The 27,824-nt window shown below is 34.0% G+C and overlaps 1 protein-coding gene and 1 long non-coding RNA gene across 2 annotated transcripts; one reads left to right on the top strand and one right to left on the bottom strand.

Annotated features, from left to right (window-relative positions):
- Positions 1-645: 645 nt before the first annotated feature.
- Positions 646-27,718, bottom strand: LOC148304667 (proline dehydrogenase 1, mitochondrial-like). The gene is made up of 11 exons (XM_088267972.1): positions 27,600-27,718; positions 25,519-25,605; positions 14,655-14,836; positions 11,625-11,689; positions 10,861-11,039; positions 6,491-6,665; positions 5,222-5,326; positions 4,538-4,675; positions 3,766-3,876; positions 2,144-2,318; positions 646-1,324 (listed from the first exon to the last, which is right to left on the bottom strand). Exons 1-11 carry the CDS (start codon positions 27,716-27,718, stop codon positions 1,119-1,121), a joined length of 1,542 nt encoding a protein of 513 aa, XP_088124098.1. The 3' UTR covers positions 646-1,118.
- On the top strand, positions 1,126-2,926 carry LOC148304668 (uncharacterized). The gene is made up of 2 exons (XR_015838316.1): positions 1,126-1,259; positions 2,114-2,926. It is a non-coding gene; the product is annotated as an uncharacterized LOC148304668 (long non-coding RNA).
- Positions 27,719-27,824: the final 106 nt, after the last annotated feature.

The following is a 27,824-nucleotide window of genomic DNA, read 5'->3' on the forward strand; positions in this document are numbered from 1 at the left end:
CAACAACAACAAACGAAAAAATCAAAATTAATACTGCCAAAAAACATGATAAACATTAAAAAGTATTGTACAATAGTTACAATAAATTTTACTACATTTATTTTATGTTACTAATACCTAAATTATCGGACTAATATGTAAATCACACTTTTCCTTCTGTGCGTGTCACGTCAGGTCTCCCTGACGTCGACTATCACTTGAAAGTAATTGTCCTGGTCTCGGGCAGCTCTTAACAGCACCTTAAAGGTCCTGATCCCCGTCCAATCTCGTATATTCCGGAGCCAGGAGATCCGCCATCTGACCACACATCGTTGACCCTCTATTAGGTGCAATAGCTTGTACTTCTCTCCTTTTAGCACATACCCCAGATAGAATGCCATCCGAACCTTGATATCAGTCAGCAACTGTTTTTCTGTTCTTGCTTTTTAAAGCACATTTGCGTTGCTGACCATATCGACCCATGGAATGCATAGCATCCTATGATGAAGTCGCAATTACACATAACTCTATTTTGTTAATAATTGAATCCAGACGCCATCTGGTGAGAAATGTTTTAACTTCTTGTTTACATCACTATAGCCAAAATAACAGTCTTCTTCTTTGTCGTTTTTCTCATTGCTGAGGGTCGTGACTATTCTATCTCTTGTTCTCAAAACATTATGTATAGTTGTCCACCACCTCTCACAAACACACCACCATCACTTGAACGATGAACTTGTGGCAGCCTTAGTTTAGTCAGTGCATTTATTGATATTCTACCTTGTAGAGGGTCGTGAGCAGAAGACAGATCCCCTGGCTCCGGAATATACGAGATCGGACAGGGATCAGAACAGCTGAGGCGCTGTTTGGAGCTGCCCAAACTAAGGACATAAGGAGAATAGAAGATAGTAAATTCCACAAAGTATGGCATAATTGTGATTTGCATAATATTCCGATGATATATAAGACCATGATTCACAGCGAGATGAACTCAGTTATATAATACAATACAGTTGATGATTCTGCCTTTGGTTTTGAAGAACTTAAAGACAGGATTTCTCAACTGCAATGCAATCGGGATTCCTTTTAGTAACAGTGAATTGCAGGAGCGGATCGGAATGGATTTGAAATAATTTAACTTAAACAGGGACGTAATTCCCCTTCGGCTTGTAGAAGAGCTGGAAGGTCATTAGTCGGCGCAGGAGCTCCTTCCTGAGGAGCCTCTTCTCCTTCTGGACCTTCTTCAGGACGCCCTTGTTCTCCTGAGCTCGCCGAGACAGGTAGGGCAACACCTCATCTACAGGGCCGTACGGGATATATTTATACGCCGAGTACCCTGATTGACCTGGAAACAAAATATATATTCAGACTCCTTTTTTACAACATTTTAAGTGTGGATTAATTATTAATTAATCTCCAATTATTTTTGTTGTTCACAACTTGTTTACCAATCTGGATTATCTCCAACAATTTAAATTATCTGCTTAATAAAAGCTTCTTTCTGTCTAAAAAGGTCTTAAAAGCTTCTGGTGAAGTTCTAGTGATTCAACCACAATGTTTCGAAATCGGATCATATATCACTCACTCCTTTCAAGAACGTCATAAATAAAAAAACTTGATTTTCCAGAACCTTTTTCAAGTTTAAAAATATAACACAATGTATCAAAAATAAATATCAAGACACTTATTGAACTATTTACTGTGCAACAGGTCTTTTTAGGTACAACCTGAATGTTTTTTCTCCATTTGAAAAATATTTAGTAAATTTGAAAAAATAATTAAACAAAACCTTTTCTTCAAAATGCAAAAACAACACTGTAGCGGGTAAATGTTAAGTTAAAAATATGCCTTTTTGCTGGGATAGAGAGCATTTTCTGGGCATTTCAAAAACAAGCACAACTAAAAATTGATGATTTTTTATTTATGACGTTCTTGAAAAGAGTGAGCGATATATAGAACTTCCAAGAATTTGAGTAGCGTGGTTGTCAATCATGGGTAGAATTGGTGAATGTTGTAAAATGATCTCTTAAACCAGCCTTTGGTGGTCATAAGCCCCGTAACGTCTTCACCAACTTTAGCATACATTCGGCAATAAAATGATTAAATTTACAAAAGTATTTTTTCCTCAACAAAGGTGCATTTGATTGGCCTGCTGTCCACTGACCTAGAGGGAAGGTGATGTAGTCGCACATGCCCAGCAGCTGGCCGAAGCAGATGACCTTGTCCTCGGGGTACACTTGGATTTCCTTCATCTTCTCGATGGCAAAGCGGACGGTGTCCTCATTGTGCGAAGCCACCATGATGCCGATCTTCTTGTCCTGCCCGAGGTCCTTGTTAGCCTGGGACACATCAAATAAGTCAAACTTTAAACGACAGCTTTATACATATCGTAGTCATACAGGAGAAAGTGATCAAGTGCATTCTTTACAAACACGTGATCATTGACTATTTTGACATCTTACTATCTTAATGTTGCCCTGAAAAAATCCCAAAGTATTTTAAACTTGCCTTTTATAAGTATAATATATTGACTTGTTAAAAATGACTAACTCATTGGTGTTTATTTTCTTGCCAAGCAAAAGTGACTTAAATGGCCCTCCTGAACTTTTTACGATTTGGCTGTTGGTCACTTTCTCCTGTACGACTTCGATATGCAAAATTATATAATGCATAAGGGTTTGAAAATGTATGATGAGATCTTTTTACTTTTTATTTTTTATTCAAGTATTTGTAGTTTATATTAACAATTTTATTATAATTTTACTTCTTGAAATACCAATTGTATTCTTGTCAGTGCCCTTTACTGTGACCTAAAATTTAATGTACACCCACACACAGGCCACGCCTTTGTGGGATATTTTTTTGTATTTATATTTTGTAATTTTTTTTGTATTTGTATTTATATTATGTTGTAAAAAGGTTGAAGAATTTAAAATAAAAAAGAAAAGAAGATGACTGAATGTATGAAGAATGAAAAGAGTATGAAAGAATTTAAAAACAAATGTTTTATATTATTTGGAGAAATAAAATGACTTTGTTTTTTGATCCACTCACATTTTTATTAAAAACCAACTAGTTTCGGCAACAACCTGTTGCTCTCTTCAGGGAAATAAAGTGTAAAAAATAAAATGACATGTGTAGTTTTAAGTGTGTGAATAGTGCTATGGTGGTGACGGGTAGTATTGTTTGCATGCTGTGGTTGTGATTGTCCTGACTAAGAGACGGGTCCTTGCCCGTCATTTTCGGCAGAGATTGAAGAAGAGGGAGAAACAGACAACCTTGCAAAGGTTTTTCAAGAAGCCAGCTACCAAGAAGAAAAGGATGGAACAAGAGGATTTGACCCTGCAATCCTAAATCTGAGTCTGACTAAAAAATTAAAAAAAAGGTATGGGCAAATCAGGCAAACAATCGGGTGAAGGTTAGGTAATTCAAAAGATCACCAATAGTGCAGTTTTCATGAGAGGTGTGTCAGCCCCTCATACTGGAAGTCCTGAAGAGGAGAAGGTGGACATGCTTGGGACATGTCCTTAGAATGCCACCTGAGAGCATCAAACCCTCATGTCTCTTCTTCCAACCCCGAGGATTCCGTCGCCCCGGAAGGCCGCTGACGACCATTCACCGACTATACTCAGCGGAACTTCGAGACGCCGGACTGACCCGGGAGGAAGCCAAGGAGATGGCGCGTGACAGAGTAACTTGGAGACGTCTTGTGTTGGCCATATGCTCCACCTAGGGAGCGAACATGGAAAGAAGAAGAAGAAGTGGCTGTAGATAAACAGTATATACCTTGATTCGCCTGAGGCACTCTGTGAGGCATTTGTGGTAGTTTTCTGTTGTGGCTTCGTAAGTTGGACAGATAGGATCTTCGTAGCCCATCGCAGCCGCTCGTGCCCTCTCCTGAAACATAAAAGCATAAGGAAATATAATAACAGCAATATGAAATGATTAGTGGATTTACGTGTTGCTGAAAAAGCCAATTCTGTGTCATCATTTCATCATAATATAACAAAAAGATCTACATCCTCTCGGACAGCCAGGCGGCACTTGAGGCCCTAGGCTCCGTTGAGATAAGATCTAAACTAACCTATGAATGCATAGAGGCTCTAAACCGCCTGAGCGAGAGAAGCGCGGTAAGGCAGGTTTGGGTGCCCGGGCGTTGTGGTGTCATGGGCAACGAGGCTGTCAATAAACTCGTAAGAACTGGTGCTAAAAGGACTGACACTCAGCACTATCAAGTTTAGTCCAAAAAACTGGACCATGGACAAGTGCCAAGAGATCTGGTCCAACAGCTCAGGGATAAAACAAGCAAAGGACAAGAGTGGACCTATGCTTGTTCCGTGAGCGCTGCTAGATGGTTTTTTAATGTTTTCAACAAATAAATCTAAATTATTATATTTTTTTACTTCATTTATAATTAATTGAGGGGATTAGCTATGAATTTTTGTATTATTCCGATTTCAAATCGCAAATTTTTTATTGTGTAGGGACTACCCAACACCGGGACGCGCGTTTTATTTTAGCACTGGAAGGGAAAGGTTAATAAATAATTATTTCTCACCAATTCAATATAGGCCCCACGAACAACCTTGGCTCCGAAGTAAAATCCTTGCCTGTCAGCTTGCTCCAAGTCGGTTACCATCTCATCATATGTCTCCTTGAGGTAGGTTTGGTACGTGTTGAAAACAACGGCTTTGTCCTGTAATCATTAAAACATGTCTCATTTTAATAAACGTAAGTAGAATGAATCTTTGATTGTGAGTAAGCCGAATTTAATCTGTTTCATAAGTATTCTTTTTTGACATCTCATCAAAGATGAAGAAGAATATGGAAGTCTGGACTTTTACTGGGCTGACGACCGTCATAGGCTGGTTTAAGTGGTTTTTACACACGTGTAACAATCACCAATTCTACCCATTATTGACAACCACACTACTCAAATCCTTGAAAATTCTATATATACTATATGAACCAATTTGGAAACGTTCTTGAATCACTACAACTTCACTAGAGGCATCTATTGGTGAGATGAAAAGAAGTTTTTTATTGAGCAGAAGCTCTTTTATTAGTATACTTCCATATTCTTCTTCATCTTTGATGAGATGTCAAAAAATAATTTTAAAAATAACTCCTTTAATTGGAGATAATCCAGATTTGTGAACAAGTATTTGGACACACTCAAAATATTGTAAAAAAACAAAACAAAGCGAGATGTATAATAGTACAAATCATAGTTTATACTAACAGTGTTGTATTTTCTCATAAGCTCCAAAGTGATCCTAGAAATGGCGGGTTGGAAGTAAGTGTGTTCTGCGTCGACCATCACTCGGACATCCAACTCCTTGGCAGCCTGAAAAATAAAACCGTAACTTTATCAAATTAGTCTGCTATATGTTTGTCCACCTCCCTAGTGTAATGGTCAGCACGCTCGGCTACCGTTCTGGAGGTCCCGGGTTCGATTCCCAAGCGGGGTAAAATAAATAAAAGTGATTTTTTCACTGTAATATTTATTTAATATTACCCTGGACTGGTACCTGAAGCGGAGGGCTGGTCACCTTTCCTTCATGTGTAAACGATCAAGATAACACTGCGTTTATATGACGCAGTACCCTATGCACCATTGGGTGCGGATAAGGGTTTTATTATATATATATGTTTAGGTAGGATCACCGTACGTCCTAGTAACACTAGAATTCTCCCAGTTTGTACACAAGCACCGTACTGTAAGACAGTAGAAAAAAAAGCTTGTCTTAATTTTTGAGAAACTAATAGGCGACAGCATAATACATTGGTTTTCCGAAAACTTTTTTCATTCAAGGTACACTTACCAAATTGAGAAATTTCAGAGGTGCATATTTACCATATTATGGTAACATATTTAACATAATTGTGTCGGGTTGTGGTCCAATGATTAGTGTCGGGTTGTGGTCCAATGGTTAGTGTCGCGGACTCTTAAGTTAGAGTTTCTCGGTTTGAACCCACTCTACCACGATTTGATACCTATTTCTAATAATGAGCCGCTTAGGCTCACATAATGAAATTGAAATATTTGTGTAAATAATAAAAACACAAATATTTCTCTTTTTTTTTTTAAATAAAAATAATAATATGTTGAATGCGAAATGTGAGCCCACTTAACTGAGCACAGGCAATCAAAATTTGGAGCTGTTGTGTTATTTTCACAAAACTAGACGTTTTTTCCACGGCACACCAACTAATCACCACAGTACACCAGTGTGCCGCGGCACACACTTTGCGGAACAATATAATACATGACTTATATGTGATGGAGATTGTCCTTCTGAGAAAATACATGTTGAGGTTGAAAGCACCTCATGGCACGTGCACAATACCCCCGCAAAGTGTCACAATCAATTTCAAGAAATAGTGGTATTCACCCAAGTAAAACTTAAATTAAAAACTGTAAAATATTTAAGATTTTGAGAAAACTAACATATAAATTTTTAAGTAAATTGATATGTTGAATCAATTTCAAGGTAGAATGGTTAGTCACCTGCACAACTTGGTTGAGCCGGCGAATCATGTTGCGGAACATCTCTTCTTCCTTGGGCGGCAGGCGGCTGATCATCCTCCTCATCTGCCCGGTCTTGGGGTCGGGGATCCTGAAGGTCTCCGACAGCGCAAAGTTCTCGTCCATGATGCCCGACCACGGGAACAGATGGAGAATACTGGAACGTAACGTGTATTGCAAAGGCTTGAATACTGGAACGTAAGATGTATTGCAAAGGCTTGAATACTGGAACGTAAAATGTGTTGCAAAGGCTTGAATACTGGAACGTAATATGTGTTGCAAAGGCTTGAATACTGGCACGTAAGGTGTATTGCAAAAGCTTGAATACTGGAATACTTCTATCGATTGTTGCGCGGTATGATCGATAATCCTGAAATTATCCGGAGCATTGGTCTGTATGTTCTCGATAGTTTCACATTCCTATATACAGGACCAACCTGCCGATGGTTGTGCCTGTAGGAAGAGCTACTGCTATGTTGAACAATATCAAACTAGATATTGATCTGTTCTATGCGTCTGAAGGAGTATTCTGAAGGGGGATTCTTCTACATCTTCAACAAGAGTCTTTTTGTTTACTTTTTAATTTATATTTTACGTATACGCCTTAAATATTTGTTTGTAATGTTTATGTTAATCTTTTTAATAAATTGAATTGAATTGAAATTAAATGTGAGGTGTATTACAAAGGCTTGAATACTGGAATGTAAGGTTTTTTTTAGATGGAAATTGCATTTATTATTTACCTTGCTTATTATGTACAAGGTTTATAGATCATTAAGTGGATTTTTGTTTCTTTTAGCTAAATAAATATGTTTTTATTTGAATCTGTGTTGGTAACAGGAGGGATAATCTAATGTGGGCCAATCAGCATTTGCTCATGTAAGAATGGAATGTAAGGTATATTGCAAAGGCTTGATGCTTTTTAAGATATTTGGGTGTAAGAGGACATTTTCAGTCATTTTTTAGTCTCTGATTGCGTTTTTGAGGTCAGTATTAGGTTAGTATCGTATGTGTCATTAGTCGTGATGTCTGTGCTTCAAACCATATCATATACTCCATTAGCGGTCAGAAGATGGAAGCTATAATGAGTCTGGAATGTCACTAAGAGTGTGAAACACAGATGACATTAAAATTAAGATCAATCAAATAGTAAAAAGTAGTATTGATTTCTCAACACAGAAAAAGAGGAAAAATTATGTCTGGGTATTTACAGACCTTACAACCTGTGAAAGACTGGTTTAAGCGATCACTTAATACCCGTACTACTCTAATTTCGGAAGTTATATTTTTACTTTAATTAATACCCTCTTTTACATACTATTTCTCGAAACCACCTATGGTTGAGTTGAGTAAGTTTGTAATTAAGGTGCAGAACAGTACTATGTCAAAAAATTAGTCAATTAAAGGATATATGCAAGTTATTTTTTTTTATTAGTGTGGTTATCAATCATGGGTAGACATAGGTGTACAAAATTTTATTAGTGTGGTTGTCAATCATGGGTAGACATAGGTGTACAAAATTTCAATTATCTGCTTGATAAAAAGCTTCTTTCACCTCACAATAGATGTCTCTAGTGAAGTCCTATTGATTCAAGCACAATGTTTCGAAATTGGATCATTAGCCAGTTAGCCCTATAAATACATATTCCTCTTCATCTATATTGAGATGTCAATGAAAATTGTATTTAAACAAAATGTATTAGTTTTTACATAGATATACATGATAATAATAATTATAAAGTTTTCTACTGCTATGTACATTATTAAGTTTTAAAGCTATGAAAATGACCATAATACTCTATAGCATATCATTAATGAGAATATTAGAATACAAATGAGTAGTCCACTGTCAAACCACATTATGTTTAAAAAAAATTTTTTTATTTTTTTTAAAGAGAAATATTTGTGTTTTTTTTTTTATTTTACACAAATATTTCAATTTCATACTATTTTTGTGAGACTAAGCGGCTCATTATTAGAAATAGGTATCAAATTGTGGTAGAGTGGTAGGTTCGAACTGAGAAACTCTAACTTAAGAGTCCGCGACACTAACCACGGGACCACAACCCAATACTTAATGGCTCCAATCGGTAGAAAATAAACAATATTAACGTCCATATGTAACATAATCTGCCAAAACTCAAGTCTGGAATAGAAAAATCAATACTTTTGCAAAACTTGCTATGACAATCGTCAGTTTGCTTTTTAAAATCTCTAAAAATAAGCTCAAATCGGTAGGTGATTTAATATTCTACTGATTGCAGCCACTGGTTAAAAAACTTAATTTTTTAACATAACGTGGTTTGCAAGCGGACTACTCATATGTACAATACATGTATGTGAGTCGATTCATCAAATTTGCACATTATCTGTCATCGATCCAATGAATATACATAGTACCTACTGATGGATGGTTCACAATGTGATTCAAAACTGATGAAAATATTCCAACAGTACCTACCCAGATGAATGAAACAAAATGTAAAAAAATAGAACTCTCTATTTCAAAATTGGAATCACAGCAAGCATTCAACACGCGGTGTTGCCAGTTTTTAAAGGTATTTTAAGGAATAAGTAGGGGCATTATCGGAGGGGATAATATTCGATAATGGTGAGGAGATATTATATTTATAAGAGGGGTCCGGGTTTCTAATCCCACCATTGTCCGTTGGTTTACTTTCTTACAGGTTGCATGTTCGCACTGTTCACCGCCACAATCCTCTCCCAAGGGAATAAGTGCACCACACTAAAAATAGGTATTTTTCTTGTATATTCGTATCGTGTAAAACTTATATTAATAAGAATAATGCAAATAAACCTGTCCGGGAGTATGTCTGTACATGGTTGTTCCAACAAAACATTCCTCAAAGGAGTATGGGCATATGTGAATAGCCGTACTTATAACTAAAGCCAGGTGACATTTATTTCTAAAATGGCACTTGTACTGCCATCTGTGTTTGAATTTTAACACTAAAACCACAATTTTTACCCATGACATTTCACTTAAAAACAAAATGTTGATAATTTTGATGTAGATCATGCTTATGTGTATACCATATATATACATTAAAAAATATTAACATCAAAAAGTGCCACAAAAAAATAAAATCTTAGAAACCGAATATTTCAGTGATTTGAATGAAAAATAATGCTATTTAACCATCACGACGCTTACACACAGGGGTTGGCAGAGAAAATAAGATACCACACCAATCTGTCTTTGTAAACAATATTAGCCTCTTCGACATTCGCCCATCTCCTCATACATACCCGACGATATTTCCGACTCCTAACCTGACCATTTTAAAGTATTTGAAATACTTGATCATGCAAGTTTTCCACCGTCTCCCTCTGCTTCTATTTCTAACTACATTCGCCTCATAAATTTGTTTTACTCTCTGTCTTCACTCATTCGATCCACATGTCCAAACCATCTCAACACACCTTTCTTAATCCTCCAATAAAGCAAATCTCAGCCTTACATTCATTCCTTATATCACCATTCGAACATTTATCATACATCGTCTTGCCAAAATAGCTTATAACTATGGTTATCAGATTATTCAGTAATAATACAATAGAATCTATAAAAATCTTATTTAACTGTTTTTTCTTCACTCATTTGATTCACATGCCCACACCATCTGATCACACCTTTCTCAATCCTTCGATAATGCCTATCTCAGCCATGCCATCTTTCCTTATTTCGACATTTGAACATCTATCGCACATCTTTTTGCCGATATAGCTTGTATAACTATGGTTATACAAGTTTAGAGCCGCCCATAACACGGACAATTACTCTCATGTGATAGTCAACATCAGGGGGACCTGACATGACACGTACAGAAGAAGATGACAATTACTTTTAATCAAATTTTACTTCTTATAATATCTATTGTATTCTTGCCAGTGCCCTTTACTATAAAACCTAAAATATAATGTATACCCACACACGGGCCATGCCTTTGTGGGATTTTTTGTATTTACATTATATATACACTCAGACCTCGCTTTGTATCGTTACAGGATTAAGATTAATTTTCGCTGTGCGTCATTGTTTTTTCGAATTGCGTTGTTATTTTTTTTTTTTAAATTATCATTCAGAGAATCATTTTTAATTTTTCTTAAAGGTAATTTCCCGTTTTGAAAATTAAAATTTTGTTTAAATCTCGGGGAATCTATTGTAACGTATCTACAACGCAAAGTGAGGGTGTAGGTATATATTTTGTACTTGTAATGTAATGTTTTGTACTTGTATATTGTAATTTAAAAAAAATTAAAATAAACAAAAAAAAACTATAGTTGCCAGTTTTTCAGTAATATTACAATGGAATCTATCAAGACCTTACCCTTGTTTGTCACTCGTTATGTTCTTGAGGAAGGATTTGACATCGGGACAGTCGGCCTTATCCCCGAAGTACTTCTGAAGGTCCTCAATAGTTTTGTGATGCGTCAGGACGTTTCCTTTTCCTCCCGCCAGGTCCTTCATGTAGTTACGGGCTTGCATGATTACTTCAGACAGCTGGAGCTGTAAATTTAAACGACCAAATCTGTGATTTGTAATCTATCATCACATTAAACTTTTTTTTTATCTACTAGCGATTTCTTTCACTCTAATGAATGTAGTGCTACCATAATGAGAAAGTGAGACAACTAAACTAATGTCCAAATGACTCTGAAATCTAGCTACGGCTTATGCAACACCGCTTATCACGACCCTACTCAGGCTTCAACTTTCAAGTTTTATGGCCTATGCATACTCGTGAGTGAATTTACTCTTTATGTTTAAAGTTACTATGATTTCATGTAATTCATGAGTGAAAATTCTAGGCAAAAACACTCGCAAGACAACCAAACTACTCAGCCTTTGTTTGATCTAGTGCCCCACTACCCCCACTCAGTCGCTGCATAATGGCACATTGGCACAGACATGTTATCCCTATGACTCAGTTGGCGACAAGTCGGTACTTGCTGAGAGCTGCGTACTATGATTTCCATACAAATATGAACGGGGATTATTTGGTACCTCCCTTCGGATCACATGTAATTTTTGTATGGTCAGAAAGGTAAAGAGAATAAGAAGAGAATTTAAGATTAGGTTAGGTTAACTCACCAAAAGCTGTGGTCTTCCCAGGGCTGTCACCTTGATGGCCATAATTCCAGTCCCGAACGTAGCTCCTGCAAACACAGTACGATAATTTTAAAACAAAGACAACACCGCATAACTGAAAAGTCTAAAACACCTACAAGCAATTTGTCTAAATGGAAAACCAAAAAATTGTTTCATCAATTGATTCGGCAGTCGCTTTTTAGTAATATGTATCCATTTTTAATTTTAGTTATAATTGGTAAATACCACTATTTATTAAAATCTATTGTGACACGTGTTTCAATGTGTTCTGCATCATTTTCGAAACCGTATCTTGGTATTTGAAAATGATGCAGAATCATATCTTGGTCCCAGGTTCGATTCCCAGGGGAAGGATCAAATAAATATAAGTGATTTTCACCCAAATATTTATTCAATATTACCCTGGACTGGTACCTGAAGTGAACGGCTGATCACCTTTCTTTCGTGTGTTGACGATCAAGATAACACTGCTTTTATATGAGGCAGTGAAAGGGTTTGAAGAAGAAGAAGTTTACATTTAAACCCATAAATGGCAGTATCTGTAGCTTCCAAAACTTGTCGTTGTATAACAATTATAATACTCAGGTGGTAAAAAACAAGTGTTTTATTTATAATTATTATTAAATGCCTTGTAACAATGGATTATTTCATTATCAGAAATATAAAAAAAAACCTTTTTCCACTTAAAATCTTCATTAAAACTGATCAATCAAAGGGTCAACGATTGCCGAGACTTTATTTCATCTATTCATTGTTAAATAATACAGCAACATGACTACCTTACAAAGTTATACCGTTTCAAATGCGTATTCTGAAAAGTAGCCATTTGTTACCTTAGATATTTTGACTATCGATGTGGATGTATATAATTATAAGACAGAGGTGGGCCAACAGGTTAACTTTAATAGGTTGGACGAATAAAAACCAGAAAACGATACAGTTTTGAGTGAAATTTTGAATGTATGAATCACATAGATAAAAAAAAGATGTATTAGATATCTCAAAAAAGTCTAATGATGAATGTTACACAAGTATGTAAAATGATCTTTTTAAGATATACTACGAATCTAAATGAAGCCAAATGATGAATGTTACACAAGTCGCCCACTCCTTTCAAAAATGTTATAAATAAAAAATCGTCAATTTTCAGTAGTGCATGTTTTCGGAATGCCCAGAAAATGTACTATATCCCAGCAAAAGTGGCATATTTTAAACTTGATATTTACCCGCTACAGGGCAGAAAGTGTTGTTTTTGCATTTTGAAGTAAAGGTTTTGTTTTATTATTTTTTTAAATATGCTAAATATTTTTCAAATGGAGAAAAACCCTTTAGGTTATATCTAAAAAGATGTGTTGCACAGTAAAAAGTTCAATAAGTGGCTTGATATTTATTTTTAATACATTTCATTTTATTTTAAAACATTAAAAACGATCTCCTGAAAAGTCAAGTTTTTCGATGTATGACGTTCTTGAAAGGAGTAAGCGAAGTGTGTAAAATGATATTTTTAAGATATACATATTAAAATCTCAATAAAGCCAGATGATGAACGTTACTCAAGTGTATAAAGTGATCACTTAAGCCTGGCAAATACCAGGTCATGAAGAATTGTTTTTAAGTGGTATTCCACAAAGCGAACGATAAATGATAAGAAAAGTAAGGGGAAGACTGACCGGAGCCATTTCGTCATAACGTAACACGTTACAATGCCAGCATTCGTATAGTCAGTACAGCGAGCCGAGCGCTCCATCTATAGTTTCGGATGCTCGCCGCGAGCGATGTTACGACGTTACGTTACGACGAAATTCTCCGGTCAGTCTCCACCTTTATATTACCATACCGCAATGTTAATAATGCTTTCAATATACAAAATAGATTTATCAACTTTAATATTCGCCCACCTCTGTCAAGGGATGTTAGGGATGAAAAATAGATATGGATTTTAAAGCAGTAAAATGTAATATCTAACCAGCTTCATGCGCATAGGTTTTGTCAATATGTCGGTCAGATACTGGCGACCGACATACGGGTTAGCAACATTTTGGCAGTGGGTGGAGAAATACATTTTCAACAGGAACAATGTTAATATTTGGAGGGAGGCATAGAACAGAAAAGAAGAAAAAATTAAGTTAATAACACATAAAATCCAGGAAAAGTGTGAGTACAAGATTACAGCCAACGATTCAACAGTTTGACAATGCAACAACAATTTATTCAACAACAAAAAATTATAACGTAGTCGTACAGGAGAAAGTGACCAAGTGCATTTTTTACAAAAACGTGATCATTGACCATTTGATATCTTACTAGCTTAATATTGCCCTAAAAAAATCCCAAAGGATTTTAAACGTGAAAGTATCATATATTGACTAGTTAAAAATGACTAACTGCATTGATGTTTATTTTCTTGCCAAGCAAAAGTGACTTAAATGGCCCTCCTGAACATTTTACGTTTTGGTAGTTGGTCACTTTCTCCTGTACGACTACGATATATATAACAATATTCAAGGCATATATATCAAAAGTAAGCACGAAGACTTAAAGGTGTAGAAGAATCCCGCTGAAGATGAGACACAAGGGGTTGATGGTCTCAGGTGGCATTCTAAGGACATGTCCCAACCATGTCCACCTTCTCCTCTTCAGGACTTCCAGTATGAGGGGCTGTTGAGTTCTTCTCCTCACATCGTCATTCTTGACGAAGTCATACCACTTTATACCCAGTATTCGCCTCAGGCACCTAATTTCAAAACTTGCTAGTTTCTTGCTTTGAACTTTGGTGAGCTACTAGTATTAGCACATTGCATCACCATACAATGTACTAATACTAGTGAAAAATGTCTGAGTTACCAGTCAACCTTCCTGCATTCCACACGGTGGAGTGTGCCTGCACAGGTTGATAATTTAGCATGGGAACTTGTAGTTGTGCTGACACAGGTTGATATTTTGTTTTTACTATAGGAATGTGAACACGTAGTTGTGACGATGATTGATATGGGAATATGAACTAGTATTTACCGGCAACGGATTCGAGGCACTTGAGGAAGATCTCTGTGTTCTTCTCGCACGTGGCCTCATTGAGGTAGAAGTAGGTCCTGGCGGACTGCACCTTGTAGCGCCGATCGGCGAAGGACTTGTTCACTTGGTACTGCGGCATGGAGGCTCCTTCAGCCTTGTCACCGGCCTCCGAAACGGAAGAGCTGCAAACGAAAAATGCACCAGTAAGATTATCACTTTTCTAGTTCATCGAGAGAGAGGCAGACAATGAGAAGAGAGAAGGGAGACTTGTAAGGCCCAAAGCTATTTGAAATATGGGGTCCTTTATAAATATATTATTTTGAGAAATAAAAAGACTTTGTTTTTTGATCCACTCACATTTTTATTAACAACCAACTACATTTTGAGTGTGTCCAAATACTTGTTCACAAAATCTGGATTATCTCCAATTACAGGAGTTATTTTCATATTAGTTATATGAGTTAGATGTCTCTAGTGAAGTTCTAGTGATTCAAGAACAAGGTTTCTAAATTGGTTCATATATATAGAACTTCCAAGAATTTGAGTAGTGTGGTTGTCAATAATGGGTAGAATTGGTGAATGTTACACGTGTGTAAAGTGATCACTTAAACCATCCTATGACGGTCGTCAGCCCCGTAAATGCTAAGACTCCCATATTCTTCTTCATCTTTGATGAGATGTCAAAAAATAATATGAAAACAACCAACTAGTTTCGGCAACAACCTGTTGCCCTCTTCAGGGTTTAATTTGCCCTGAAGAGGGCAACAGTTTGTTGCCGAAACTAGTTGGTTGTTAGTAAAAATGTGAGTGGATCAAAAAACAAAGTCTTTTTATTTCTCAAAATAATATATCAATATGATCCACAAAGTTAATGCTATCAATATTCAATACATCCTTTATAAGTATTTAAGTATACAGTAGAACCTCTTATAACGAGCATAATTCATTCCAGCATCTTACATGTTAAACGAAACACTTGTTATGCGAAACATTTTTTCCCATATAAATCAATGTAAAATACGAAAATGCATTCCTTGCCGAAAGTATAATAATTTTTTTATATATTTTTATTAACGTTTATAAATACCATAATGCGTAGGATTGGTGAATGTTACACGTGTGTAAAGTGATCACTTAAACCAGCCTATGACGTTTGTAAGCCCCGTAAATGCCCAGAATTCTATATTCTTCTTCATCTTTGTTGAGATGTCAATAAAGTAATATGAATATTGTTTTATTTAGCAACCATTGGAATGGTTATTCCGAAACTGGTGGCAGTCATGAGGTAATGTTTAAAGTGGTATCACACAATGTGAACGATGAATTTTTATTTTATAATTATTTTTTACTAACATAAATTGTATACATTTATTTAAATCACAATTTTAAACATATTTCAAAAAATTATTTTGCAAAGACCCACCAAGCCACCTTGTGTGTCCTGTCGGTGGAATTCTTCTTTAATACAGTAGTATTGTTTTTAACCATTTTAACCTAATATACACACATAAAAGAGAGAAAAAATAAGAATATAAGTATACATTTTATAATTTTCATAAAATTAACTCTTGATCATTTACCCATTCCTTTATTTTGCCATTATTCCATGTTTTATTTTGACCTCTAACATCCGTCGGCAACAAATTAAAAATGGTCGGAACGATATATTGCAGTGTTCGACTCCCATATTTATTGTTAATTCTTGGGACTATCAAACCTTCGTTGTGTGTAAATCGTGTATCATGGTTGTGTACTAGAAGATTTCGATATTTTTGTCTAGTTTGTTGTTCAACGATGATACTCATCCACAATATTCCACGTACCGGCAGTAATTTTAAATGTTTATATATCAAGATTGGACTGTCCCTTTGATTATATATATGACTGGGTAAAATTTGATAAGGAGATTGTTATATTATCATACTGCAACAATGATTAAAGAAAACACTTGTTTTATCATTGTAACATGTCTTACCACAAAGTTAATGCCGAGTTAATAAATAAAATATCATACTGCAATATTGACAATGCTTTAAATATATAAGATATACTTAAAGATAAACTGAAACGAGCTTAAGGAGGCAATAACTCATTTACATATACATATTTTCAAGTTCAAGGGGCAGGCGCATACTGATCAAATGATTTTTAAAATCATTACTACATCCATATGGTAGGTAGGTAAATACTCATACAAAATTATATGAGTGGTTGTATGGGGCAATCTGAACTGATCTAATTAATAAAAAATGGACCTCCAGGGCTATTCAATCGATATTATAAGTATCTCAACTTATAATATGAAAACGTCTACTGTTGTCTCCCATAAATTATTGCTGCCCGTGTTAAAACTGTCACTTAGAATTGTATAGCTACATAAGGACCGTAGTCCATTTGATCTTCACATTCGTTTGATAATGCCCTAACAAGGCGAAACAATTGTCACAATATAATTTTTTATGTCTTTTTGTTAATAAAATACAACTTAGTAGACTCAAAAATCTGTGTTTGATTTAAAATAAATACATAGATATTATAGGTGTCTCAACTTGATATGAAAACGTCTATCATAGTTTATATATATATATATATATATATATATATATATATATATATATATATATATATATATATATATATATATATATATATATATATATATATATATATATATATATATATATATATATATATATATATATATATATATATATATATATATATATATATATATATATATATATATATATATATATATATATATATATATATATATATATATATATATATATATATATATATATATATATATATATATATATATATATATATATATATATATATATATATATATATATATATATATATATATATATATATATACTATATAATATATATATACTAAGGGCTTTTTTCAATGTAACGCGGTGGAAAGACGTTCCGGCACCATTTTCACGGATTTTTTTTTAAAATCATATAAATAGACAATACAATGTTTGCGCAATTACAATCTTTATTTATATAATTCTTCAAAATGATAAAATATGGTATTGTAATTAACATTTAAATGATATTTGAATAAGTATATTTATTTTTTTATATAATTTAAAATAAAAATGAAAATAATAATAATTATTTGAAAAATAACTCCTATAATTGGAGATAATGAAGATTTGTGAATACTCAAAATGTCGTATTTTTTTTAAAAGTAAAAAGCGTGACACGAAGTGAATTGCGGGACGTTTTTGTTTTAAAAACAGCCCTGTATACACATATTTGAGAGTACATCGGTACATATATTCCTGGGTTTAAACATCCATCCAGTGTTTTTTTTAGAATATATTTTTTAGAGTATATATTGGAATTTGATTTATTTAGAACATATTGCATTTGAAAAATTTTTTTTTTAACTTTCCACCTTTCGATAAGTCTTTTCTACTCAAAATCATATATTTATTTTGAACAAATACTTATTTTTAAAAAACAAAAACGGTGTTTCAAGTAAAAAATCCAATTACGTTAAATGATATTTGTGTTCAGTTGTCTTTTTTATTTCCTAGAATAATTTTTTTTAAATATTGTTAAGTTGAAAACCCCTGCTTTGAGCAGTCTCCCGTTACGTCACGCATCGTCGGCTTCTTGCAGTCTCAAGGGCGATTCTGTTAAGATGACCACATTTCAATATAAACACACTGTTACCGAGACAGCCACTCACCCACACGTATGTAAAATACCCTATACACACGTGGTACACACACATGCACGCATTGTAGCTAGGTACTTGACCATTCATTGCCAAGAGCGTCATTCGTCACATCGCGATCTCTGCCGCGAGTGACATTTAGGATTTTTCGTGCTAAATTAAGAATCGGTAACATAAATTATCAGCGTACTAAATGAAAAACAACTCAAATCCAGGTAGATTTGGAAAATACATTTTCAATGGCTGGAAATATTGGTAATCACTATGTACCTCGATCCGCCTCCGTAGTGTAATTGTCAACGCGCTTAGCTACAAGTACTGGATTCGATTCCCAGGGGGGGGAGTCAAATTAATTTGAGTGTTTTTGTCACTCTAATATTTATTCTGGACTGGTACCTAAAGCGGAGGGCTGCATGTGTTAACTATCAAGATAACACTGCGTTTATATGATGCAGTGCCCAATGCACCATCGGGTGCAGATGAGGGTTTGAAGACGAAGAAGATGTACCTTGATATAGGTACATCTTCTTCGTCTTCGGATTTTGAAAAATTCGGTATATCTAGTGGAACCTCGATATAACTTAAGAGCCCTTGAGGTGGTATTTTAAGAAAGTAGCGCTATGTAAATTTTCATTGAAAACGAATCTCAAGGGATTTTGAATCATTCGGTATATCTAGTGGAACCTCGATATAACTTAAGCGCCCTTTAGGTGCTATTTTAAGAAAATGGCGCTATGTAAATTATCATTAAAAACGAATATCAAGGGATTTTGAATCATTCTGTTTATCTAGTGGAACCTCGATATAACTTAAGCGCCCTTGAGGTAGTATTTTAACAAAATGGCGCTATGTAAATTATCATTAAAAACGCATCTCAAGGGGTTTTGAATCATTCTGTTTATCTAGTGGAACCTCGATATAACTTAAGCGCCCTTGAGGTAGTATTTTAAGAAAATGGCGCAATGTAAATTATCATTGAAAACGTCCCTTGAGATTCGTTTTAATGATAATTTACATAGCGCCATTTTCTTAAAATACTACCTCAAGGTTGCTTAAATTGTATCTAGGTTCCACTAGATATACCGAATGTTTCAAAACCCCTTGAGATGCGTTTTCAATGATAATTGAAAACGCATCTCAAGGGGTTCATTCAGTATATCCGTGAGTGATTTGTTATATCAAAATGGTACCAATTGAAATTATATCTATATATTTTTAAAAATCAATAACTGATTTAAAAATGCGCCATTCAAAGTCGTTCAAGAAACAAAATTAGAGAAGTAATGTCCAATAATATTGGCAACTTCGTGACGGTTATCCGTCACTAAGTTGTTATGAAATTGAAATATTTGTGTAAATAATAAAAACACAAATATTTCTCTTTTAAAAATAAATAAATATAATATTGTCAGCCAGCAAACTGTGGAAAAAAGAATAAAAAAGCCATCAGATATCAGCTGACTATAAAATGACAGGTTGCCGATGCGCTTGAAAGTTTTTGTTAGGTTAGAAATCATTCGCTTATCGTCATTGAAGAATGGTAACGTCCGAATGCCGATAATAATAGCTAATTATTGCACGGTTGAATGAGCGGTACATATTAACCTATTTAAAGCCTACATGTTCGTACAACAGTGCGATTCGACGATTTGTTCAAATTATACAGGTTATCAACATCAAATTGGACGTTTAAAAAAACCAAATTAAACGTTATACTTATCAAATTGGACGTTCAACCGATCAAAATTGATTTTACATATCAAGTTGGACGTTTTTCATATCAAACTGAACGTTTTACAAACCAAATTGGTATCCTAAAAAATCAAATATATGAAGCCTAACAAATCAAACAGGACGTTTTACATATCACATAGAACGTTTTACAAATATAATTTGATTTATTACAAATCAAATTTAACGTCTTACAAATCAATTTAGACTTTTAACATAACAAATTGGACGTTATAAAATCTAATCTGGACGTCTTAAAAATCAAATTCGACATTTAACATATCCAATGGGACGTTTTACAAATCAATTTGGACGTTTGATAATAAGATAGGATGTCTTAAAAATCAAGTCTCACAACTCATATTGGACACCTTACAAATCTAATAGACGTTTAATAAATAATTTTGGACGTTCAACTAATAAAATGGGACGTTTTAGAATAGGACGAAATAAGATGTTTAACAAATCGAATTGTATGTTTTATAAACGAAATTGGACGTTTTACAATACAAATTGGACGTTTGGGTACTCAGTAAGGGCACATTATTATACATTGTAATTATGTGTGTTATGAAAAATATATTTAAAAACTTCTTTAATTGATTCGGCAGTCACTTTGTGGTAAAATCTATCCATTTTTAATTAAAGTTTTACATATTAAATACTACTTTTTCTTAAAATCTATTGCTACACGTAATTCGATGCATTCCGCATCATACAGTATTTGAAAATGATGCGGAATGCATCGAAACACGTGTCACAATAGATTTTAAGAAATAGTGGTATTTACTAGGTAAAACTAAAATAAATAAATAAAAAATAATACGTATTTTTTGACGCATAAACAAGGTTAAACTAATATTTTAACTAGGTCTCTCTGAAATACATACATCAACTTGCAATCGACAGTAATGGCGTATCATCACGACACATTTAGATTTTCATGTTTGCGCGGCATATTTTAAATTTTACCTACAAAAACAACAAAAACAAATAATTAGGGGGGTTGTTTTAAGCACGCGAATGCGTTTAGGGACGTTCAGCCCGGCTAGCTATGAACCCCTAGGAAATTTTGAATAGTTCGTCAGATATCGCTCACTCCTTTCAAGAACGTCATAAATCAAAAATCGTCAATTTTCAGTTGTGCATGTTTTCGGAATGCCCAGAAAATGTGCTGTATCCCAGCAAAACAGGCATATTTTTAGCTTAATATTTACCCGCTACAGGGCAGAAACTGTTGTTTTTGCATTTTGAAGAAAAGGTATTGTTTAATATTTTTTTTAAATAAACTAAATATTTTTCAAATGGCGAAAAAACCTTCAGGTTTTACCTAAAAAGATCTGTTACACAGTAAAAAGTTCAAAAAGTGGCTTGATATTTATTTTTAATACATTGTATTATATTTTTAAACTTTAAAAACGTTCTACTGAAAAATGAAGTTTTTTTAATTTATGACGTTCTTGAAAGGAGTGAGCGATATTTCTTATCTCCATAATAGATGATGCCTCGCATAACGAACGCCGTGCACAACAAACTTTCTGTTTACAACATTTTAAGTGTGTACAAATACTTGTTCACAAATCTGTATTATTATATTTCCGATTAGGCGTTATTTTTCAAGGTAATTTTTGACATCGCTCACTCCTTTCAACAACGTCATATTTCAAAAAACTTGATTTTCCAGAAGATCGTTTTTAAAGTTTAAGAATATAAAAAAAAATATTAAAAATAAATATCAAGCCACTTTTTGAACTTTTTACTGTGTAACAGATCTTTTTAGGTAAAACCTGATGGTTTTTTCTTCATTTGAAAAATATTTAGTATTTTATATTTTAAAAAAATAATTAAACAAATAGGTACCTTTTTTTCAAAATGCAAAAACAACACTTTCTGCCGTGTAGCGGGTAAATATTAAGTTAAAAATATGCCGCTTTTGCTGGGATATAGTACATTTTGTGGGCATTCCGAAAACATGCACAACTGATAATTGGCTATTTTTGATATATGGCGTTGTTGAAAGGAGTGAGACATGTCAAAAAATAAAAATAAAATAAGTCCTAATTTGAGATAATCCAGATTTGTGAACAAGCATTTGGGAAAGGAAGGAACAGACAATCCTGGAAAGGTTTTTCAAAAAGCCAGCAGACAAGAAACAAAGGATGGAAGAGAGAATTCGACCATACAACCCTCATTAGTCTCTCCCAAACTTGAGTCTAAATAAAAAATTAAGAAAAAAAGCGAGAATCATTTCTATGCTCATCTTCTTCTTCATCTTGTAGGCCTTGTGCCCTGTTTTTACGAGGGATTAGCCTCCTGCGATGTCGATGTCCAGCTATCGACCCATCTCTTTGATGGTCTGCCCTGGAGTCGTCTTCCATGGGGTTGGTACAGTGCGATGTGGGGGAGTCTGGATGATTCCATTCTCCTCACATGCGCATACCATTGTCTCCTTCGTTGCCTTCCCCACCTAACGACATCTTCGATCTCGCATATATCCCTGATCACATTACTATATTTTACAATAAAGAACAAATATTTTTAAACATGTATTGTTATGGAAAAACGCGTTTCACATAACGAACCTAACCTAACCTAACCTAACGACATCTTCGATCTCGCACATATCCCTGATCACATTACTATATTTTACAATAAAGAACAAATATTTTTAAACATGTATTGTTATGGAAAAACGCGTTTCACATAACGAACCTAACCTAACCTAACCTAACGACATCTTCGATCTCGCACATATCCCTGATCACATTACTATATTTTACAATAAAGAACAAATATTTTTAAACATGTATTGTTATGGAAAAACGCGTTTCACATAACGAACCTAACCTAACCTAACCTAACGACATCTTCGATCTCGCACATATCCCTGATCACATTACTATATTTTACAATAAAGAACAAATATTTTTAAACATGTATTGTTATGGAAAAACGCGTTTCACATAACTAACCTAACCTAACCTAACCTAACGACATCTTCGATCTCGCACATATCCCTGATTACATTACTATATTTTACAATAAAGAACAAATATTTTAAAACATGTATTGTTATGGAAAAACGCGTTTCACATAACGAACCTAACCTAACCTAACCTAACGACATCTTCGATCTCGCACATATCCCTGATTACATTACTATATTTTACAATAAAGAACAAATATTTTAAAACATGTATTGTTATGGAAAAACGCGTTTCACATAACGAACCTAACCTAACCTAACCTAACGACATCTTCGATCTCGCACATATCCCTGATTACATTACTATATTTTACAATAAAGAACAAATATTTTAAAACATGTATTGTTATGGAAAAACGCGTTTCACATAACGAACCTAACCTAACCTAACCTAACGACATCTTCGATCTCGCACATATCCCTGATTACATTACTATATTTTACAATAAAGAACAAATATTTTTAAACATGTGTTGTTATGGAAAAACGCGTTTTACTTAACGATTTTTTCGCATAACAAACTTGCCCACGGAACGAATTAAGTACGTTATGCGAGACGTTACTGTAACTGCAACAGTTAGTATCTACAGTAAATGTATTTTTTAGTCACTTTTACACGTACACTTTGTAGAATAATAATAATAATAATAAACTAAAAATATTTCAACATTCCTCCTCTATGTTGAGATATCAATATAAAAATATGACATAGTTTTTTCATTATTTTTTTCCACAAATCCAAATTAAAACTAATCTTACAATGATTAAAGAAAACACTTCGTTTTTTACCACTTGAGTTTTATTATAGACTACATGTTTCAGAAGTTAAACTTCCATCATTCAGGTCTGTATAATAACTGTTATTATACAGACTGTTATTATAAAGACCTGAATGATGGAAGTTTAACTTCTGAAACATGTAGTCTATAATAAAACTCAAGTGGTAAAAAACGAAGTGTTTTCTTTAATCATTGTAACATGTCTTACCACAAAGTTAATGCCGAAACAATAAATAAAATAAAACTAATCTTCAACATTTTTTTACAGAGTATTTAAATTAAAAGCTGTCCCACCGCATTCTCAGATCTGATACAGAAGCATCTAATGTCCGTTCATATTTATTTTACCTCTGATTTCATATTTATTTTATTTTATTTCATTTATGTTCATATTTATTTTACTTTATGCATATTTTTACTTATTTATTTTATTTATGTTCATATTTAATTTACCTCTGATTTAAATTTAGTAAGCCAACATAACAACTAGAGGTAAAATAACTAGATTCACTGTATGCTTACCTTACCTGGCAGACCTTCTCTTGCAAAGCATTTTTTGGTTGTAAAATGAACAAAGTTGCGAAATTTAAAGAAAATGTCAATTTTAATACCGATTTTACTGTGAATTTACATTTAAAAGCTTTCAATATCCCTGTCACTGCCAATCTAAATAAATACAAGTTTGTAAAACCGCCACCAAATTTTCTAGAACTGCCGAAAAGGGTGAAGTCAGCGAAAGGAATTAATTACTAAATATGTATGTACATGATTATTTTACAGAGTTTAAAAGGGTTGCGTTAAAAACGGTAAAATTTGGTGGCGTGACGTCATTGTGACGTCACGTCGGTATTGATTCCCGAATTCGGACGGTGCGCCAAATATCGGCGATGACGTCAAACCGTGTAGACTCCAGTACCTACCTATTTATAACGCGATCATTAAAACGCGCATTTTTGGAAGGCGTATGTACGTATACAAACGCACGTTTTATAAGGAAAAAAACAACCAACCATCACGCCGCTTCTCGCAGAGGTAGGCAGGGAGAATAGAACGTCACACCACTCTGTCTTTGCAAACAAGATCACAAGAGTGGTGTGAAACCACCAAACAAAACAAAACAATTATTTTTTGACATCTCATCAAAGATTTACAGGGCTGAAGACCGTCAAAGGCTGGTTTAAGTGATCACTTTACACACGTTTGACATTCTACCCATTCTACCCATTATTGACAACCACACTACTCAAATTCTTGGAAGTTCTATATTTATGAAATTCAGAAACTTTGTTATTGAATCACTAGAACTTCACTAGAGACATCTATTGGTGAGATGAAAAGAAGCTTTTTATTGAGCAGAAACTCTTATATCAGTATGTGAGGTCCGAATCCTGGATTATAGTCCCATACATGAGAAACGCCAGAAAAAAACCTTATTTTTCTTCATCTTTGATGAGATGTCAAAATATGATATGAAAATTAACTCCTATAATTGGAGATAATCCAGATTTGTGACCAAGTATTTGGACACACTCACAATGCTCTAAACAAATTCTTGTTTAAGAATTGACACGTCCAAAATGTTGTAAGTTGTATGAATTTTTTTGTGGAAACTTTATGCAAGAGTTTATGTGTAAAATATGTTTTTTATTTATAAATCATTATTACCTGACTTCTCGCTGTTCGGCTTCTTCTTGGGAAATGTCTTCTTCAGCTGAATAATCCAGGATTGGTTTCACACCAAATTGACGCAATCTAAACAAATAAACGAATAATTCAACAACAAAAAAACAGAGCCAGAAAGTGCTTGATGTGAAAATATTGCAAATTCTAAGCATAGTTAGGGAAGAAATTATCTTGAAATGAAGAATGAAAAAGTAGCTACATATTCAAAAAAAGTCATGAATTTTTGCAAACAGTACGAGGTGTAAGTCAAAAAAAGTGACTTAAAATTTTATATATTATGTGTAATCAATTTTATTTTTTTTAAGATGGGAGTTGCATTTATTATTAACCTTACTAATTATGTACAAGGTTTATAGATCAATAAGTGGATTTTTGTTACTTCTAGCTAATAAAATATGGTTTCATTTTAATCTACGTTGGGAACAGGAGGGATAATATAGTGTGGACCAATCAGGAACTTGTTAGCATTTGCTCATTGCTGGGAGGAAACCATGTAAAACTCCTCAGGAGAAGGCAGACTGTTGATTGTCGTTAACAGACCTTCCGTTCCACTAGAAGAGGGTTCGACATTTTGTGTCCTAGCTCGATTTATGGTACCAATGTCCTTAACTATTTTTATCAAATTGTTTTGTTATGTTATTACACATGTTTCCGACATATGAATATTTAGTTTTTTTGACAGATATAAAGGTTGGACATAAAAACCCCAGTAGCCCAAAGAACTCTGTATTTTTTGCCAAACGCCATACGAAAAGTAACCTTGCGTCTTTTTTCTATACCCAAATCTGAAAATACCCATGAAAGAATGGAGTTTTGTCACGATTAAGAGGGTAAAACCACATCGCTGGAAGAGCTCAAGGCCATACCAAAAAGCGCATATCAAAAGTACTTCGAGGATTAGAAGAAGCGGTGACACAAGTGGATTTATCAAGATATTTATCTAAGAAGAATACTTTGAAAGAAACAAAATAGATTTTGATGAATAAGCAAATGATTTGGAAGAAGAATAACAAGTCAACTTTTTTAACATACCTCGTATTTCAAATGGAAAACATAAAATCCATCTTGTGCAAAGTAGACTCAATAATGGTGAAAAGTATCCTCACTTAGAAAGTGGAATATAGGTATAAAATAAAGAAGAAAAAGTAAAAAGGCAGTAGATATTGTATAAGGAAATTAATAAAAATAAGAATTGAAAATAAGGAATTGAAAATATAGGAATTGTACCACATAAAACAAAGAAACAAAAGTAAAAAGATGGTTGATATATTAGGATAAAACAGTACAAGGATGTAAGAAGACTCTGGGTTGGATTGAAAGGAATGTACTGGAATTGAGAAAGTATAGGAATTGTACCATATAACTACAAAGAAGTAAAAGTGAAAAGATGGTTGATATATTAGGATAAAACAAAATAAGGAAGAAAGTAGACATTAGGTTGGATTGAAAGGATAGTACTGGAATTAAAAAAGTATTGGAATTGTACCACATAAATACAAAGAAGTAAAAGCGAAAAGATGGTTGATATATTAGGATAAAACAATACAAGGATGTAAGAAGATTCCAGGTTGGATTGAAAGGAAAGTATTGGAATTGAAAGAATAGGAAATGTACCACATAAATATAAAGAAGTAAAAGCGAAAAGATAGTTGATATATTAGGATAAAACAATACAAGGATGTAAGAAGATTCTAGGTTGGATTGAAAAGAAAGTATTGGAATTGAAAGAATAGGAAATGTACCACATAAATACAAAGAAGTAAAAGCGAAAAGATGGTTGGTATATTAGGATAAAACAAAACAAGGATGTAAGAAGATTCCAGGTTGGATTGAAAGGAAAGTATTGAATTTAAAGAATAGGAAATGTACCACAAAGAAGTAAAAGCGAAAAGATGGTTGATATATTAGGATAAACCAATACAAGGAAGAAAGGAGACATTAGGTTAGATCGAAAGGAAGTTTGGGATTGATCGGAAAATCGTTGGAGGGAATCAGAGGATGGGAACGCTGAGGATCAGAGTGGAAAGGGACAGAGGCAGAGCCTCGAAGGGTACCAATTGTACCTGTCCAGACAGGGCACGATCCTTTCCCGATCCTCTCCCGCCACGAAGTGCCCGTAAAATGTCTGCTTCATGAAGAATGTGAACAGCTTCTCGCCGAAGACGCTTTTCATGAAGTTCATCAGCTACGGACAAGAGACATGATCAAGAGATTAGCGAACAAGAAACATATAATGAAGAAGACGAAGAAAATAAAAAAAAACCTATGCAGCAGAAATTCATTCTATC

The sequence above is a fragment of the Brachycentrus maculatus genome, unplaced genomic scaffold, assembly GCF_059751285.1.
Source record: "Brachycentrus maculatus isolate JH-2025_06_01 unplaced genomic scaffold, ASM5975128v1 h1tg000310l, whole genome shotgun sequence".
NCBI lineage: Eukaryota > Metazoa > Arthropoda > Insecta > Trichoptera > Brachycentridae > Brachycentrus > Brachycentrus maculatus.

Coding starts and splice junctions, on each gene's coding strand:
- LOC148304667 (XM_088267972.1), bottom strand. CDS start 27,718: ATGAACTTCATGAAAAGCGTCTTCGGCGAGAAGCTGTTCACATTCTTC. Junction 6,666..10,860: donor ATAACGAGTGACAAACAAGG/GTAAGGTCTTGA, acceptor GTTACGTTCCAG/TATTCTCCATCTGTTCCCGT. Junction 5,327..6,490: donor GGCTCAACCAAGTTGTGCAG/GTGACTAACCAT, acceptor TTTATTTTTCAG/GCTGCCAAGGAGTTGGATGT.